Source organism: Opisthorchis viverrini (genome assembly GCF_000715545.1).
Source record: "Opisthorchis viverrini unplaced genomic scaffold opera_v5_20, whole genome shotgun sequence".
NCBI classification, from domain to species: domain Eukaryota; kingdom Metazoa; phylum Platyhelminthes; class Trematoda; order Opisthorchiida; family Opisthorchiidae; genus Opisthorchis; species Opisthorchis viverrini.
The window spans coordinates 353,022-366,809 of NW_008751676.1; the positions used below are offsets into that span (position 1 = coordinate 353,022).

Below are 13,788 nucleotides of genomic sequence, written 5' to 3' on the forward strand. Positions count from 1 at the left end.
TCGGGGGGGGGGGTGTGAAGGTGCTCACGACAAAAAAGTCTCCATGGGGTGGACAGAACGAACTTGTGAATGGCCGTATTCGACCATTCAGCCGAATATTCAAAAACTCTTTATGTTTGTCTTGACAACAAAGACATGTCCCGGGTTCTCTCTCTTCTCACCACGTAGTCTGGCAGGTTCACTTCTGGCGTAACCAACAGACGGATACCACACTTGCCTTCTTGGGAATGCGAAAAGGTCGGTTGCATGAAATTCCAAAAGGACGGCACGTGCGCTCTTGGACAGCACATGAATGTCTACTTACTATTGCCATGATTCTAAAATCCAAATCGTGGACGGGCGAATAGTTTCTCCGGAAACCTCCATTTGAGCGTTCCAAAAGAAACCTGGTGCTTCCTCAAAAGTGCCGAGAAATTGTTCTAGCAACATGCACAAAAACTTTTGCGAGGGTTCGTTCGTAACTGATTGAAAGGAGTTCCTCTGTGTATGAGTGTTATGGTGCCAAGTTTATGCCAAAGTTTCCAATTTGTTGATCCATGAACTTACTGACGAGGAGTAGGTGTGTTTGAGTTACCTGATTAAGTCGTTAATAAGAAAAAAAGACCACAAGATGGTTGAAACTGGACAAGTGTACCTAAGATATGGTGAGACCCTATCCTGGCGGTGAAGCTTAAAATTTTCCCCTTTCTTTCTTCTTTCACGCGCTCTTTCTTCTTGGCTTCCTGCACCCTTCCTGCATCCTACGTTCCGGTTTCATAACCGCTCCACACTGCGACCCCATGGAAATGCGTAATATTCGTTCTCAGACCTTTATCCCAGTCTGACTTAATTTGGCGTGCTTAAACAATTCGTCATACACTCGGTGTGAGGACATCGGTTGACCGGGTGAGCTGTAAGCAGCTTATATGAACCGAATTTAGCCTACCTCAAATGGAACCTCCGCTCGTTTCAAATTCCTTGGTGAGAACCAGTGTATCAATCTCTTCACTTATTGGGCTGGTCAGCAAAAATTCATTTTGGTTGGAGTACCCGCTGCCAAACACTGGTAACGCACCATACGATACGCGGTATGTCGTTTTACCGTGAAGTAATTTTGTCTAATCCACAGCTCACTCGGCCCAGAAAAGGGGAACATCGTCGTTGAGTACAATGTAGTCGAACTATGGACGAAAGTATTCTTCACCACAAGAATCGCTCATCCCATCTGATTGTAACAATACGGTGGAAGACGGTTCACTGCCTTCAGCATTTTTTCGGCAAAATCTAGATACTATATATATATATATCCTATGTTCACCGACAAGTCAAACCTTATGTACACAGCCGTAGAGGCAAATAACCTACCAGCCGCATCACAGTAGTCATCATTTCCATGCCACTTCTCGTGCCCGGGAGTCGCTGTTGTGGTAAACTCATTTGCCGCCTCGACTGCCTCCTTCCCGAGTACAAATTGCTCCCCTGGAGTTTCAAAAAGTTCTGTCCAGTTAACACGTCTGGACAAATAACACAATCCGGGATTGTCGTAAACGTACACGCTTCCTTGGACAATGGCTGTAGGGTCGGTGAAAATACAGATAGTTATAATCTGCATAACTAAAGCGTACAATCAGCACATCCAACTAGCACATTATACGCAAGAGATAATTCAGCCACGACATGCTAGGTGGGATAAAACCAAGATCAAATACAACCGTCCTGGAAATCGAAGCCAAGGTATCTGGGATAGATGTAATTAAGCCAGAATTCCATAATCATAAATAGCGACCTTGTTCATTCTTCTCAAAAGGTGTTTGAAGGACTGATGTCTTTGAAAACAGTTGTGCCGGAATAAAAGCATGCAAGACTCCGTCGAAAACTTTTACGAAAACGATTACGCCTATAATGGTCAACTTGCCGTGTTAAACTGCAGATGTGATTGAGGGTCAATCTGAGAATGGTGGTGCATGTAAGCCTAAGACACTATTTCAGTATCTATATAGGTAAAACAATGACTTGTGTTTTTGAAGTAAGGCCTCACTCTGACTTTGTAGTTACCTGCAGCATGGGTGTTTATTGCTTCATTACTGTCTACTCTACAAGTTTTTTTCTCCAGTTAAATGACTTGGAAGTAAAAGGTTTGTGATAACAATGGAGGGGCAGCTGGCTTCAAGCACAGAGTGATGCTACGAATGCTTGCCGGAATTTTTCTTACAGTGTCCAGTTTCATGCGATTGGGATGATCGACAAAATGACATACAATAATGAGGGAGAAATCCTGAACTTCAGGAATTTTTACCGAAAAGCCTACTGATGAAACGTTATGTGTAAAATTTTTTGGTCCATTCGTGACTATCTACACCATGCTACGGCTTCTATTTTGCACTTGCAAACAATGTGTTTACGACTGGGTTATGACCATTTGTCCTGGTTCCCTTAAGGATGCGGGCCGGTAAACTGTTCAGTTTCATTGTTGCGCCTTCGGTTTATTACTTTCCATCTGATAAAGAGAGGCGAATGTCGCTCAACATTTTCAGCTTTAGACAAAAGAGTTTTCTCGCAGAAAAACGTGAATGGCAAAGTGTTCAGTTGACGCAGTTATCCCATTTTATGGACCCTAGTCCAATGATGCTTCCCTGACACAGCATTACTTGGGATTATCCATGTCAAAAAACCTTAGTTCAGAGTTAGACTATGAGACTGGGTGTGAAAAAATTTACATGTTTCGATTACACATGGTCCCACTTCCTCCAACGTCACATCTTTCCGATGGATCTAAGTATAGTTTTTTCTAGGATACAATTCAATGAGACCACGGAAGTCAGAAGTTCCTCAAATATTTCAGGAATGAGATTCAGACTCATCTTTGACGTTTAGCGCTGCGTCGGTGCTGAGAAACGGTAATGTTTCTATTTGTTATTCTGATCGGGGGCTATTCACAATAAATATTCGTCTGGATGATCACTCCCGTTGGTTAGGTCACTGTCCAATTTGTTGACACCTTACTCATAGATCTCAACCCGTTTGAGTCTCATCTGATGACCTGTGGTCTATCGTACCCGTGTTTGCCCCGGCTGCCACCTTATCGGTTCATCTGATTGTCCGTTGCCTTTGAGTTGTCTGGTTAACTTGAAGATTCTTTGGTCGTATTAATGCGTGGATGGTTTCGACCTCTCTACATCAACTTACAGAGCATGCAGCATACCTTTATGAACTCCCTTGCGTGTCCGTTGTCTCCACATTTTCATTGAAATTTTATTTAGGTCTGTCCTTGTTGATGGAGGATGGAAATGAGGCACAGTGACTAGTGCTTCCTAGAAGTGCATTGTTTTAATGCCGATGTGTTCCTGGCATCCCGCATTACCTACACACCGACGCACCCTTAAATTAACGAGGTAAAAACTAGTTCGACTGTTGACAAATCGCTTACAGTCAGGTTACCTAGCTCAGTAAAGGGAAAAAAGCCAAAACATCGGAAGGTTATTTTCACCAGGCCAAACTCATCGTTCATCTCGTTGCACATATAGAGTTGTAAAGTTTCGAAAACTGCATTTTATTGCTCGCAGAATGGGCTTTAATTTATCTTAGTTTCACAGATATATTCTTTCACTACTCCGCGTTGAAAAACTCTATGGGCTTCCCTAAATATAAGAAAAACTTGGTGAGAAGGGCATCCCGGTCCATGCAATCGAATAGTGTGTGTGCTGAAAACGTTATGTAATTCCTGTGGACGTGTTCAAATCGTTGTTTAGAACCTATTCCGCTTTAAAGTCGACTTTTACTCAAAATATCTTCAAGCTTTCGGAAGTGGATATCACTGAAAATGTGAACTTTCCATACAACGCAGCCTGTAATATGATAGGTTAAATTGTAAGCACAACTCATGCAAATAGGCAAAAGAGATTTATCTGAAATGTGTTTCGTGTACGTTCAGCAGATAACTTTTAGTCACATTATGATTATCTAATTTTGTTTTTGACCAGAAACTTTCAGAACGCTCCGGCTGATCGGAAATCTTATTGTGGCTTCTGCTGTCCGTTCCATAAACGAATGCTTGCTGTAAAGAGTATCTCAACAGCATTGTGAACGGGTAATTTTGAACCATTTACCTCCCTTGTTTTCCTGCTTTTTCAATATCGATTTCATCATCGGGCCAGCTATACTTCAACAACTTCAAGGCACTCTTCTACAAGCTAATCTTCCTGTCGGAAACGATTGACAAAACAGTCCGACTATTGTCTCTGCTCAGATATAACGCTATTGCATAAAGCAACTAAATTGGTATGAGTGCGTTTAATTTGTTCAAAGCGTAGTATCTATTCACGGTACGAAACATCTTGGAGACTAAACGCTTTGATACACTAGAAAATTCAGCCTACCTTTGACCACCTGTTAACACTGAAAATCGATACAGCCTCAAACGGAGCAAATCGTGCACACCAACACCACCGACTGGTATGCAGCCGGCACAGTTTTAGCCAACAGGTCCAAAGTGTGCCTTCCTTGTTCGTAATATGCATCGGTAACAAGGCATCTGGCTATTGAACTGCCATTGTTGTTCTCATGTGCGATTGTGTGTACTAACGCGTGTCTGGGCGCTTACTAGGCTGAAGAAATATGACTATACGTGCATTTTGGCAAAGGTTTGCTACGCCATAGAAGGTCTGCGGAAACAAAAACATCAACAACAAAGGAGTTAACGACTGAAAAACAAGTTTCGTGCTAAATGACATTTTGAGCTGGGCATACCTCAGATGACTGGACTGAAATGTGATTGAAAAGCCTTCATAGTTTCAGACTGAATTACATTCATTCCCTGCACAACCACTAACCCATCGCTGCGCACAACTACGCACTGAAGATGTCACCTCGATTGGTGATGAAACGTTTGCAACCAAATTGCCCAGCTCAGCGAACAAGCCAACGACCAAACCTTGAATTACTTATAGATAAACTTGCTGTTAGGAGATTTCTGATGGCCTGACGAGCTCTAGTCACTTGTGCTAGAGGTGCATAAGTACACGTATATGGCGAATCACGGGATCAGAAAACTAGGAAAGCCCTACAAAGTTCAATTGTCACAAAAGTGCAAGAATTTTGCACCAAAAGAGAATATGTATCAAAACGTAGCCACATTACTCCAACCTTTATTTGTTTAACGAAAAAGCACGTTTCTTTTTTACCCGTCGTTGTGGTTCCACTGAACTGCCTTAGGGCTTAGAAATTGGTGTATATAAAACATTACTAACTCTCCTTGAACAAACGCAACTTCCCTTCATAATAGAAGTTCTACTGTAGAGACAAAGTTCTCTTGCTAATGAATCTGCTGCTAACTCTAGACTCGACTGACTGCTCAATTTTATTAGCTAATAGCACATGAGGAAACGCAAACCCCGCAGCTTGTGATAGCATCTGGCCTGGTATTCAGCTTCAGTAATCAACCACATACCTATTTTTGTGTTTGGCACGAGCAGAAAATATTTGCCTGGCACTCGCACCCAAATTTAATTGTCATATTACAGCGACTAACCACAGCACCAAATGAATGATATCAAACATGACTCGCCCTAAGTGTAGCATCATCTGACTTGCGAGGTGCAGTACCAAAACAAGAGCAGAGGCTGTAGATGCCTTGTCGGTGGCTCCATGCATGTTATTACACCTGGAGTGACTATATTGATACATCCCATATCGCGCACGAATTCAATCTAATAGGTTGCAGCGATCACCAGTCACATCCGGAACCCTTACCTGTGGGATATATATATGCATATATATATGTATGTATACATATATATTATCTGGATGGAACTGTTGTATTATAACTAATCAATCCAGGAGTCTGGTTCAGTTAGGTAGGTGAATCAACCCACTTAATTGAGGCCCCGGGTAGAAACTGGCGAGCACGCCTTGACGACTTGCACTAAGTGGACGGAACTTTTACGGAACACTTTCACAGCATCGCGGGACAACACTTCTCCTTAGAAGGGAATAGGATGATCAAATTGTAAATTCACGAAGAATATCGATTTTAATAAACAGAAGTTCTAAAACTATCCAAACCCATACAAACAAACAAAATTAGGTGATGTTTTATTTCTTAGGGCAATATTTCCTAATTGTGATGATGACTACAAGATGACGGCCACTCTGGGGCCTTTCCAGGTATTGCCATAGTAGATGAATACCGCAACTGAACCCAGTGTTACACTCTGCAATTTACAAAATGTCATTTTGTATTGTCTAACTCAATATTCTTTCGAGCAATCCGCGAGTAAGTGTACCCGGCCCTCCACTTTCAGGCCTCCCTGACATCGGATTGGAGGACAACTCTGGTTCATACATTGTTCAGGTATGAACATCATTCAGCAATAGGCTCGCTTGTACACAACGGTCGAGAAATGTGTGCGGAAAAAATCTACACACACGAGTGGGTGTATAACTCAAGACGAACACAGACACATGCCAGCTCATGTTGTATTCGCCAAATGGGCTCTCAATGCCATAAATGACAGGCTGAGTCTTAGATTCAGATACATAAGTCACGTGCATCTATGATGGCGTGTGTGTACATGCTTTGAGGGAACTGAGCTGAATATGGGTGCCAATTACTCGAAGTTGGAGAGAAATCGATCTCTCTGATACAGCATAAACCAGCAGATAATTCAACAGTTATAGCTGTGGTTTAGACGTATTATATTATTTTTGGACCTACTGTTTTTTCCAGAGACTACTAACTACCTTTGGTGACTGGAAGATCCGCATGTTTGCTTTGCATCGGATTTGATGTGATGAATCTTGACCACGTTGTTCACTAGCCTCAATAATTTCGACAGAATCTAGGAAGCAATCTGGCAACCCGCATCGTCGGAGTCATTCATTCTGCTGAGTCTTTTATCACCATCCTGCCACCCGTCAGATAACTATAAATCAATAGCTGTATAAAACAGCATAACAGCGTCTTGACACTGAAATGATTCAACCGTCAGCAATATTGTTTTCCGAGGAGCAGGACGGTCTTGAAGTAAGCCATCAGGTGCAAGAGATGCTAAGCATTTCTTACCGATGACTGTTTCAATAGTGATTCAGTGGGTCAGGCATAAGAGGAAAAACATACCCAAATTACGAATTGTAGATTATGCAAAAGAACTCCATGTCTCTACGCCATTTGTATTCTTACCAGCTGAGATGCTAATTAATATTTCTGGGTTGTGCAACTGTCCCGCAACAGAGCGTACATTGCAAGAAGGAGTAATCGTACCAGTATGGCACCATTCAAAATGTATTCTTTGTTGTAGACTGCTTCAAAGTGGCCGCTCTATTGAGGAATAGCTGCATATTTTCTTCTATAAGTAAAGTAAGTAAGTAAGTAAGTAAGTAAGTAAGTAAGTAAAGAAAGAAAGTAGTAAGTAAGTAGTGTGTGTGAAAGTAAACCCCGTCGTACGAAGTCTCCACCCAAAAGACGCTTTTTGATTTCATAATAAAGTGTAATTCTATTCCAAAGTTTGCGTGTATTCTCCAAAGATGTCACAATATTCTCCTACTTTCTCCATCCCAGAGGCCATACCCTAAAAACAGCCGTCTTCGGAAGCGTTCTGTAAGGTGTTTTAAGTGGTGATCCGCTTAAAATACACTAAATCGCACAAAAAACAACTTCAGTAGGCAGTTCGTGTGGGTCTTTTAGACAGTCGTTGTACTAGTTTGCTGCTGGTTTGCTGTGATACATTGCTAAGTGTGCTCATTGCACCCGGTAGTCGATCCCCTTATTTTGGGTAAAATCGTAGGTTGACATGTTCTGTTACGCAAGTCAAAGAATTCAGCCAACCTCTCAAGTACACTTTAAATATCCATTGTTTACAAAGCAGACAGCCCAACGAAGATGCCAGGACGTTGCCACGAGTCGATCTGAAGACATAAAAGAAAGCACCGTACCTGAGCCATGCGAAAGTAAAGCTTATATTCTAACCCTTTGTTGTGTTTAGATCGTCTGTACTGTCAAGAATATCAGATAACAGTTCAACCAAGTAAGCCTGATAAACCTACGTGCACAAAAAATAAGGAAAGAATGGCAGTCGCAATCGCACCAAAGTCGCCAAAAAAACCTCGGACCAAATATCCGAATGTCAAAGGGAAACCACGATAGACGCTGCTGGTAATGTTAACTCAGTAAATTTGGCCTTTTCGAACAAAAATGTGCTTCTAACAAAATATCCTAAGCATATTTGTTTTGATTCACTCCATCTAACTGATGCCAAGTGAGTTTTTCTTGCGATGTGAAAAGCAGACTCAGAAAGAATGGCTTCATCACCACGGGATCGTGTTTGGAACGAACGGTCAAGGAAAAAGAGTAGTAAACCGAAACCGAACGCATAAAACTGAGTCTGTTTTAAACTCGGGTATGCTTGTCCAAAGTTCGTCAATCCGCTCAACCGTAAACTTACACTTGAGATTCCGCAAATCAATATTTCTGAGTGCCACATTGTTTCTATGATTGTGTCGTATAACTAGAGCAGCTGGCTGTAAATCTGCGCCAATCTTGTATCCACCGTCCTCAGCACGTATTACACGCAAGTTGGTCAGTGGAATCGTTTCGACGTTTGAGTACATAATGATCAAGTAGCCAGTAATTTCCCGTATATGCTCCAAAAAAGACAGATCCGGATCTACTCCATTCTCTGAAAAGGAATATTAAATGTAAGGAACGGTAAGCTGTAAAAGAAATACCATTTTAATAAACACATTCAATGATGTAATAAAGTCTAATCAGCTACACTGAATGTTCCATTAGCACCAAAGTTCAACTTTGATGTATGGTAGGTTGTCGAAGCGGGACACCTCATCGACATCAGGCCTCCAGTTGGCATAAAAACTAGCATCAATTCTAAATAAAATTAAAATTTTTAATCGGAATTCGGTCTGATAAGTGAAGCTAATCTAGGCTGACAAGTGTATAAGTACTGTATAACTGTTCCTTTCATATTGGGAACCTTTAACGATGAACATCTTACAATAATGTATCAAGTTTTGAAACCGCAATCTTCCAGCTAGTAGTTTGAACATTGGAACGTTTGGACCCGAATGACCGATCAGCGTTGTGATTGGCTCACAATTAGACATGATATGGCACCGATCATCCATCAATAAGGAAAACCACAGCAAAGGGTCACGTAATGACTTGCTCCCAGAATGATGATACTTTAGAATTTGCGCAGCAAGGGAGTTGCATCAGATGGTCCTCAATTCCTCAGGTCTTGTGGCACATAATATTACGCCAGGAGGATTCAACTTGGGCACAGAAACGAAGAAAGGCGAAGTTCAAAATAGTATTTCTAGATCAATTTCATGACCTCCAGGCAAAACTCTAAGCGAATGCCATGTGTCTATAAATATTTTTCAAGCAAAAAGTACAGCCATAAAGAGTGACTTTAGGATAAGTTACATAGATGGTTTTTAACTCTTTTCATTACTTTCAAATCTTGGTACGACTTTCAGTCATATTCATTCGTAGTAAACAAACTAAAGTAAAATGTGTAATACGGTTTGATCAACAAGAGGGGTAGTCATTTTTCCAATATCCTCTACGCGATTTAAAGTTATTGGTTAAGGAGAGCAATAACCGAAAAACAACCTCTGCTTTTCCATACTTGATTGGGTTATTGCTGGGCTTTAAACGTCATATACATGCTAACTGAAGGGACATGGTTTTTAAATATGATATTTTTTACCATCGGTCATGTTACCTACGTCTAGGATAGTCTAATGTTTTATAAAAGATGGCCATCGCAAATCAGTGCCGCCATGGTTTCTGAAATGTTCTGCTTATCGCAGCAATCTCAGTTGAGTTGCTGTGTAAACAAGTTACAGTGGATGAGCAAGGCCTCCGTGAGAGGCCGTGTTCAAGTATAGCACTGAAGTAGGTCTGGTGACCTTTAGGATCGTCAGTTGCTTGCACGTGAACTACATCAAAATAATTATTTGGCTGTTTGGTATTTTGTTACTGGTCAAGAGGTCTTGCTTCTATATATTTTAAGGTGACAGCGAATGAAGTCGGAATGAAGTCAGTATAACTTTCTTCGATTTTTCCTCATAAGTTACGCTCGTTATGGGAATTTTACTTCTTAGGAAGTAGTCAACACTCACTGTGGTCAGCGTCTCTCGATGACAGCCAATGCGTGAATACTCATTTTTGTTCTCACAGACATTCTTCTAACACCACAAAAGGGGTTAGATCAGCCAGAAAATAAAAAATATATTCAGCCACATCTGCACGCTTCATTGTGCGGTTGTATTCTTCCGGAATATCATTCGAGGAGACGTTTCCTGGAAATTATACTGTCTCATCCATTTGATCTGTAAGCGGTATACGGCCCCTCGATTGATGCGTTTCCAGAGTGGCCCAAGCGCATCACTCAGGTTGAGAATTAGTTCTTGTAAACACATCAAACCATAATGAAAACAGCCGTAATACTCAGACAGATACAGCAGAAAAGCAGTCCTTCTCCAAGGCCAAAAATTTATCCGTTACTTGATGCAGCTGAACCGATGTGAGCGAAAACTTTAGTGCAAAATTCCCACAGTACTAGTGAGGACATTTTACTATGTCTTTTTATGCACTAGAGTGTGTTGAATTATCAGCGAGTTTATCCTGTTCACTGAATCATTGTACCTGACAAACGTGACCTCTAATACATTGAGGGGCTGAACGTGGTCGTACTTTTTGCCTAAAACTCAATCAAGGGCAGACCAGACTGATCTGAAAAACGGCTTGTTTTTTTAACCCGGCATCGCACACAGATATAATTAGGTCACAATAGGGCTCTGATGACCTGATCGTTTTTTGTTACCAATGGGTTTGATCGTTGAGCCATAGGGTAGTTCACACAATTCTCACAAATTCCGCAACAGAATGACTCGTAGGAAGTAAGCTGCATCGAGAACTTGAAGGAGGTTGAACAATGCAGAAGTGATAAGCAAAAAGAGCTCTCTGGTCAGAAGTACAACCAAGAAATAAATATCATAGGCTAAAGATATCTTGTTTTTTCTTACCTGAGCGTGCTACGTTAGTCACCAACATCAAGGCACGTCAAATTCAACAACCGACATCACAGACAGTAAAATGCATTCCTGATATTGGTGAGCAGTGTGAACAATATCCAGTTTCAGATCCGGTAAATTGGTAGGGCGGCTAAGAAATTCTCACTCTATAACGCAAGTGCTTGCATACGACGAATCTGCGAGCCCTATTGAATGATGCTTTTAGGAAACGCTTAGTTCTAGTCTGTCCGAAGGGGCTATGAACTCCTGAATTAGAGCTATCCCCCGATTAAGATCTCAAACCGTGGCAAACCTACAAAAGCACCCTTTTTTTAATCACGAGCTTTTTATCTGATTACCATCTTGTAATATAACCTTCCAGTTGACCAAACAAATCAAAGTCATCCACAAAAAGTAGCGCCGTGGAAGTTCTCCGAGAGGGGCAAAACCTACCATAGTCGAAGATTACCTATGAAAAAATCACGAGGGAGTCCTTAATTTCAAACTCCTGGCCACTGCTGACGAACAGAAGACGTATCAGCACTAACATTTAGTCAAACAAGGTTGAAACGCAAACTTTTTTTTCCTCCGGTGTCCTACATTTTTACTCTCTTCTACCAGTTTCGAGCTGTTTCATTACTGTTAGTGTGAATGAAAAACATGAGACAAACGTACGCCTTACGGCTGAATTAAGCTACCTACTTTTGATATTCAAAATACTGTATTTTATTCAATGAAAATTAAAACTTCAGTGAACAAAAAGTGCAAATTGGGTCTTTTTCAGAATTTCATGGCGCACTAAATGGAAAAAAGTCGGAGAATAACATCAGCAAGCTTACATCACTTTTGATTTCCTAATTTTGGTTGGCGGTGGATCTGTAGACAACATACTTTTTAAAAAATCAATTTGGAAAGAGTATTTCGTATAAAGCATGTTTGTTATCCATTTTTTGTCTATCTACGTGCCTTCGACCAGACCTTGACATGCTAACGCTGGGTATATGATTGCTCACACAAACACAAAGATTAGCAGGATCATATTTCTTAAACTGGTTAAAATGTATTTTAAAATGTCAAGTTAAACGCGGATGCGCTGAGTAAAACTTAATTCCACTGATTACAATCCATTTTGAACACCTTGGCTTCCCTGATTCAAAGCGAACGTGCAGCACGCAGACCCCCTGGTTTTGTGAAAAAACTCCTCTCATGTGACAGTCCGTTTGCCTTGGTACATTCTATTCACGTGAGTCCCGCAAAGTGCAAGGTTCGAATGATAACAAACTACACTATCGTTTGGCAGTGTTATGTTACTTCATGCAACTATTTGAGTGACGCTCCTGAGCAAAAAAGGCCACAACAGCTTATTCTACATCTACTGCATAAAAAAGAATACCCAGAAGATTACTGTCAACTAACAGAAAGAAATCCTCGTCTTCTGCTCTTAAATTTTGCATAAGGGATGCGGTTCAAACGCCAAGAGTCAATGGATACTGCTTTTGAAAGAGAACAGCTTCCAATTTATGGTTTCCCTAAAAAGGCACGAAAACCCCCACTGCGAATTTACAGCAGAAGAATGAGCTGTGCGATAGATTTCAAAAGAGTACTGGAATAAAATTTTCTCCCGGGCTTACACACTGACTACTCACAGTCACATCTACGACTGAAATTACGGACAGCGAAGTATATGGAGTAATTTTTCACAAACTTAGATATTTTGGTGTTTGATTTCTCCATCGTCTGATTTTTAAGTACGCAAAATATATATTGTTGTTGTTCAGACCAGACTGGTCTCAATTCCCGACTCGGTCGAGCGTCAGCTGAATCGCTCACTTATCGTATTCATTAAATGAACATCTTGAACGAAGGCCGCTTCATGTTCTAGTAGGACATAAGTTGATGAATACTCGGAGACTGCGCCCACTTGAAGAGTCAAAAGAGGGGTAAAACGGGTCATGGGCTGTCTGAGTTTCTTCAGCAATCCTATAAGTTGTGCGTTCCTTCTAGTTTACATATATTTTTTGTTTTGTATCTTGAAATGCTAGTTCAGTCTATTTTGTGTCCTACACTTCTGAAAATTCCCATTTGTTTCATGAAAAACAACTGGAATTGCAAATGACGTGACAAGATGCAATTAAGGTAATGAATAGCAGACATTTTTTCACAAAGAAGCTTCATATCATTCTGTTTCTAGTCTGCTCCAAAATATCGCTTGTTTTATTAGGCAAGGAAAATGGTTTGTCAACAACAGCAAAACCCGAATCAAATGTCACACTGAACATATGATTATACCAAGGCCACTTCTCAATTCTTCTTATATATGTGCCTTTTACGATGTTGAGAACCCAAAACCTAGACTTATGAATTCTGAGGACCTTGGTCTATGAAAAAACATTACAGCTGGTTCTGAGGATTTTCGCGGATTCTATCAGGTTAATGTAATAGCGTATCAAACGTTATAACAGCAAATCATAGATTCAATGAACCAAACTCAAGTTCGCCCAAGTGACATCAGATCACTCATTTCGGTATGTAGGTACCCACGATTCAAAGTACATCTTCAATGGAGAAAACACAACCATATTTCTTTCAAGCATTCCTCCTGGTGTAGTGATTTCCTGTAGCCACGATAGTACTCTCAACCTCGGTGGTAAGGGATCAAATTTGGTGGCCAAATGTTCATTACCGGGACACAAAGGCAGCATCCAGAATTTTCATTGGTATTTAGCAGCTCTCATTCCTTCGGGGTGGGGGGGGTGGGGGGGGGGGGGGGTGGGGGGG

The 13,788-nt window shown here is 41.1% G+C and overlaps 1 protein-coding gene across 1 annotated transcript in view; it reads right to left on the minus strand.

Annotated features, from left to right (window-relative positions):
* Window positions 1-13,788, minus strand: part of T265_12870 (hypothetical protein) — a gene marked incomplete at both ends in the record, with an annotated part of 88,534 nt that overhangs the window by 66,449 nt on the left and 8,297 nt on the right. Inside the window, 2 exons of the mRNA XM_009165972.1 lie at window positions 1,345-1,551; window positions 8,418-8,651. Coding sequence (XP_009164236.1) covers window positions 1,345-1,551; window positions 8,418-8,651 — 441 coding nt within the window. The remainder of the gene's footprint in view (window positions 1-1,344; window positions 1,552-8,417; window positions 8,652-13,788) is intronic.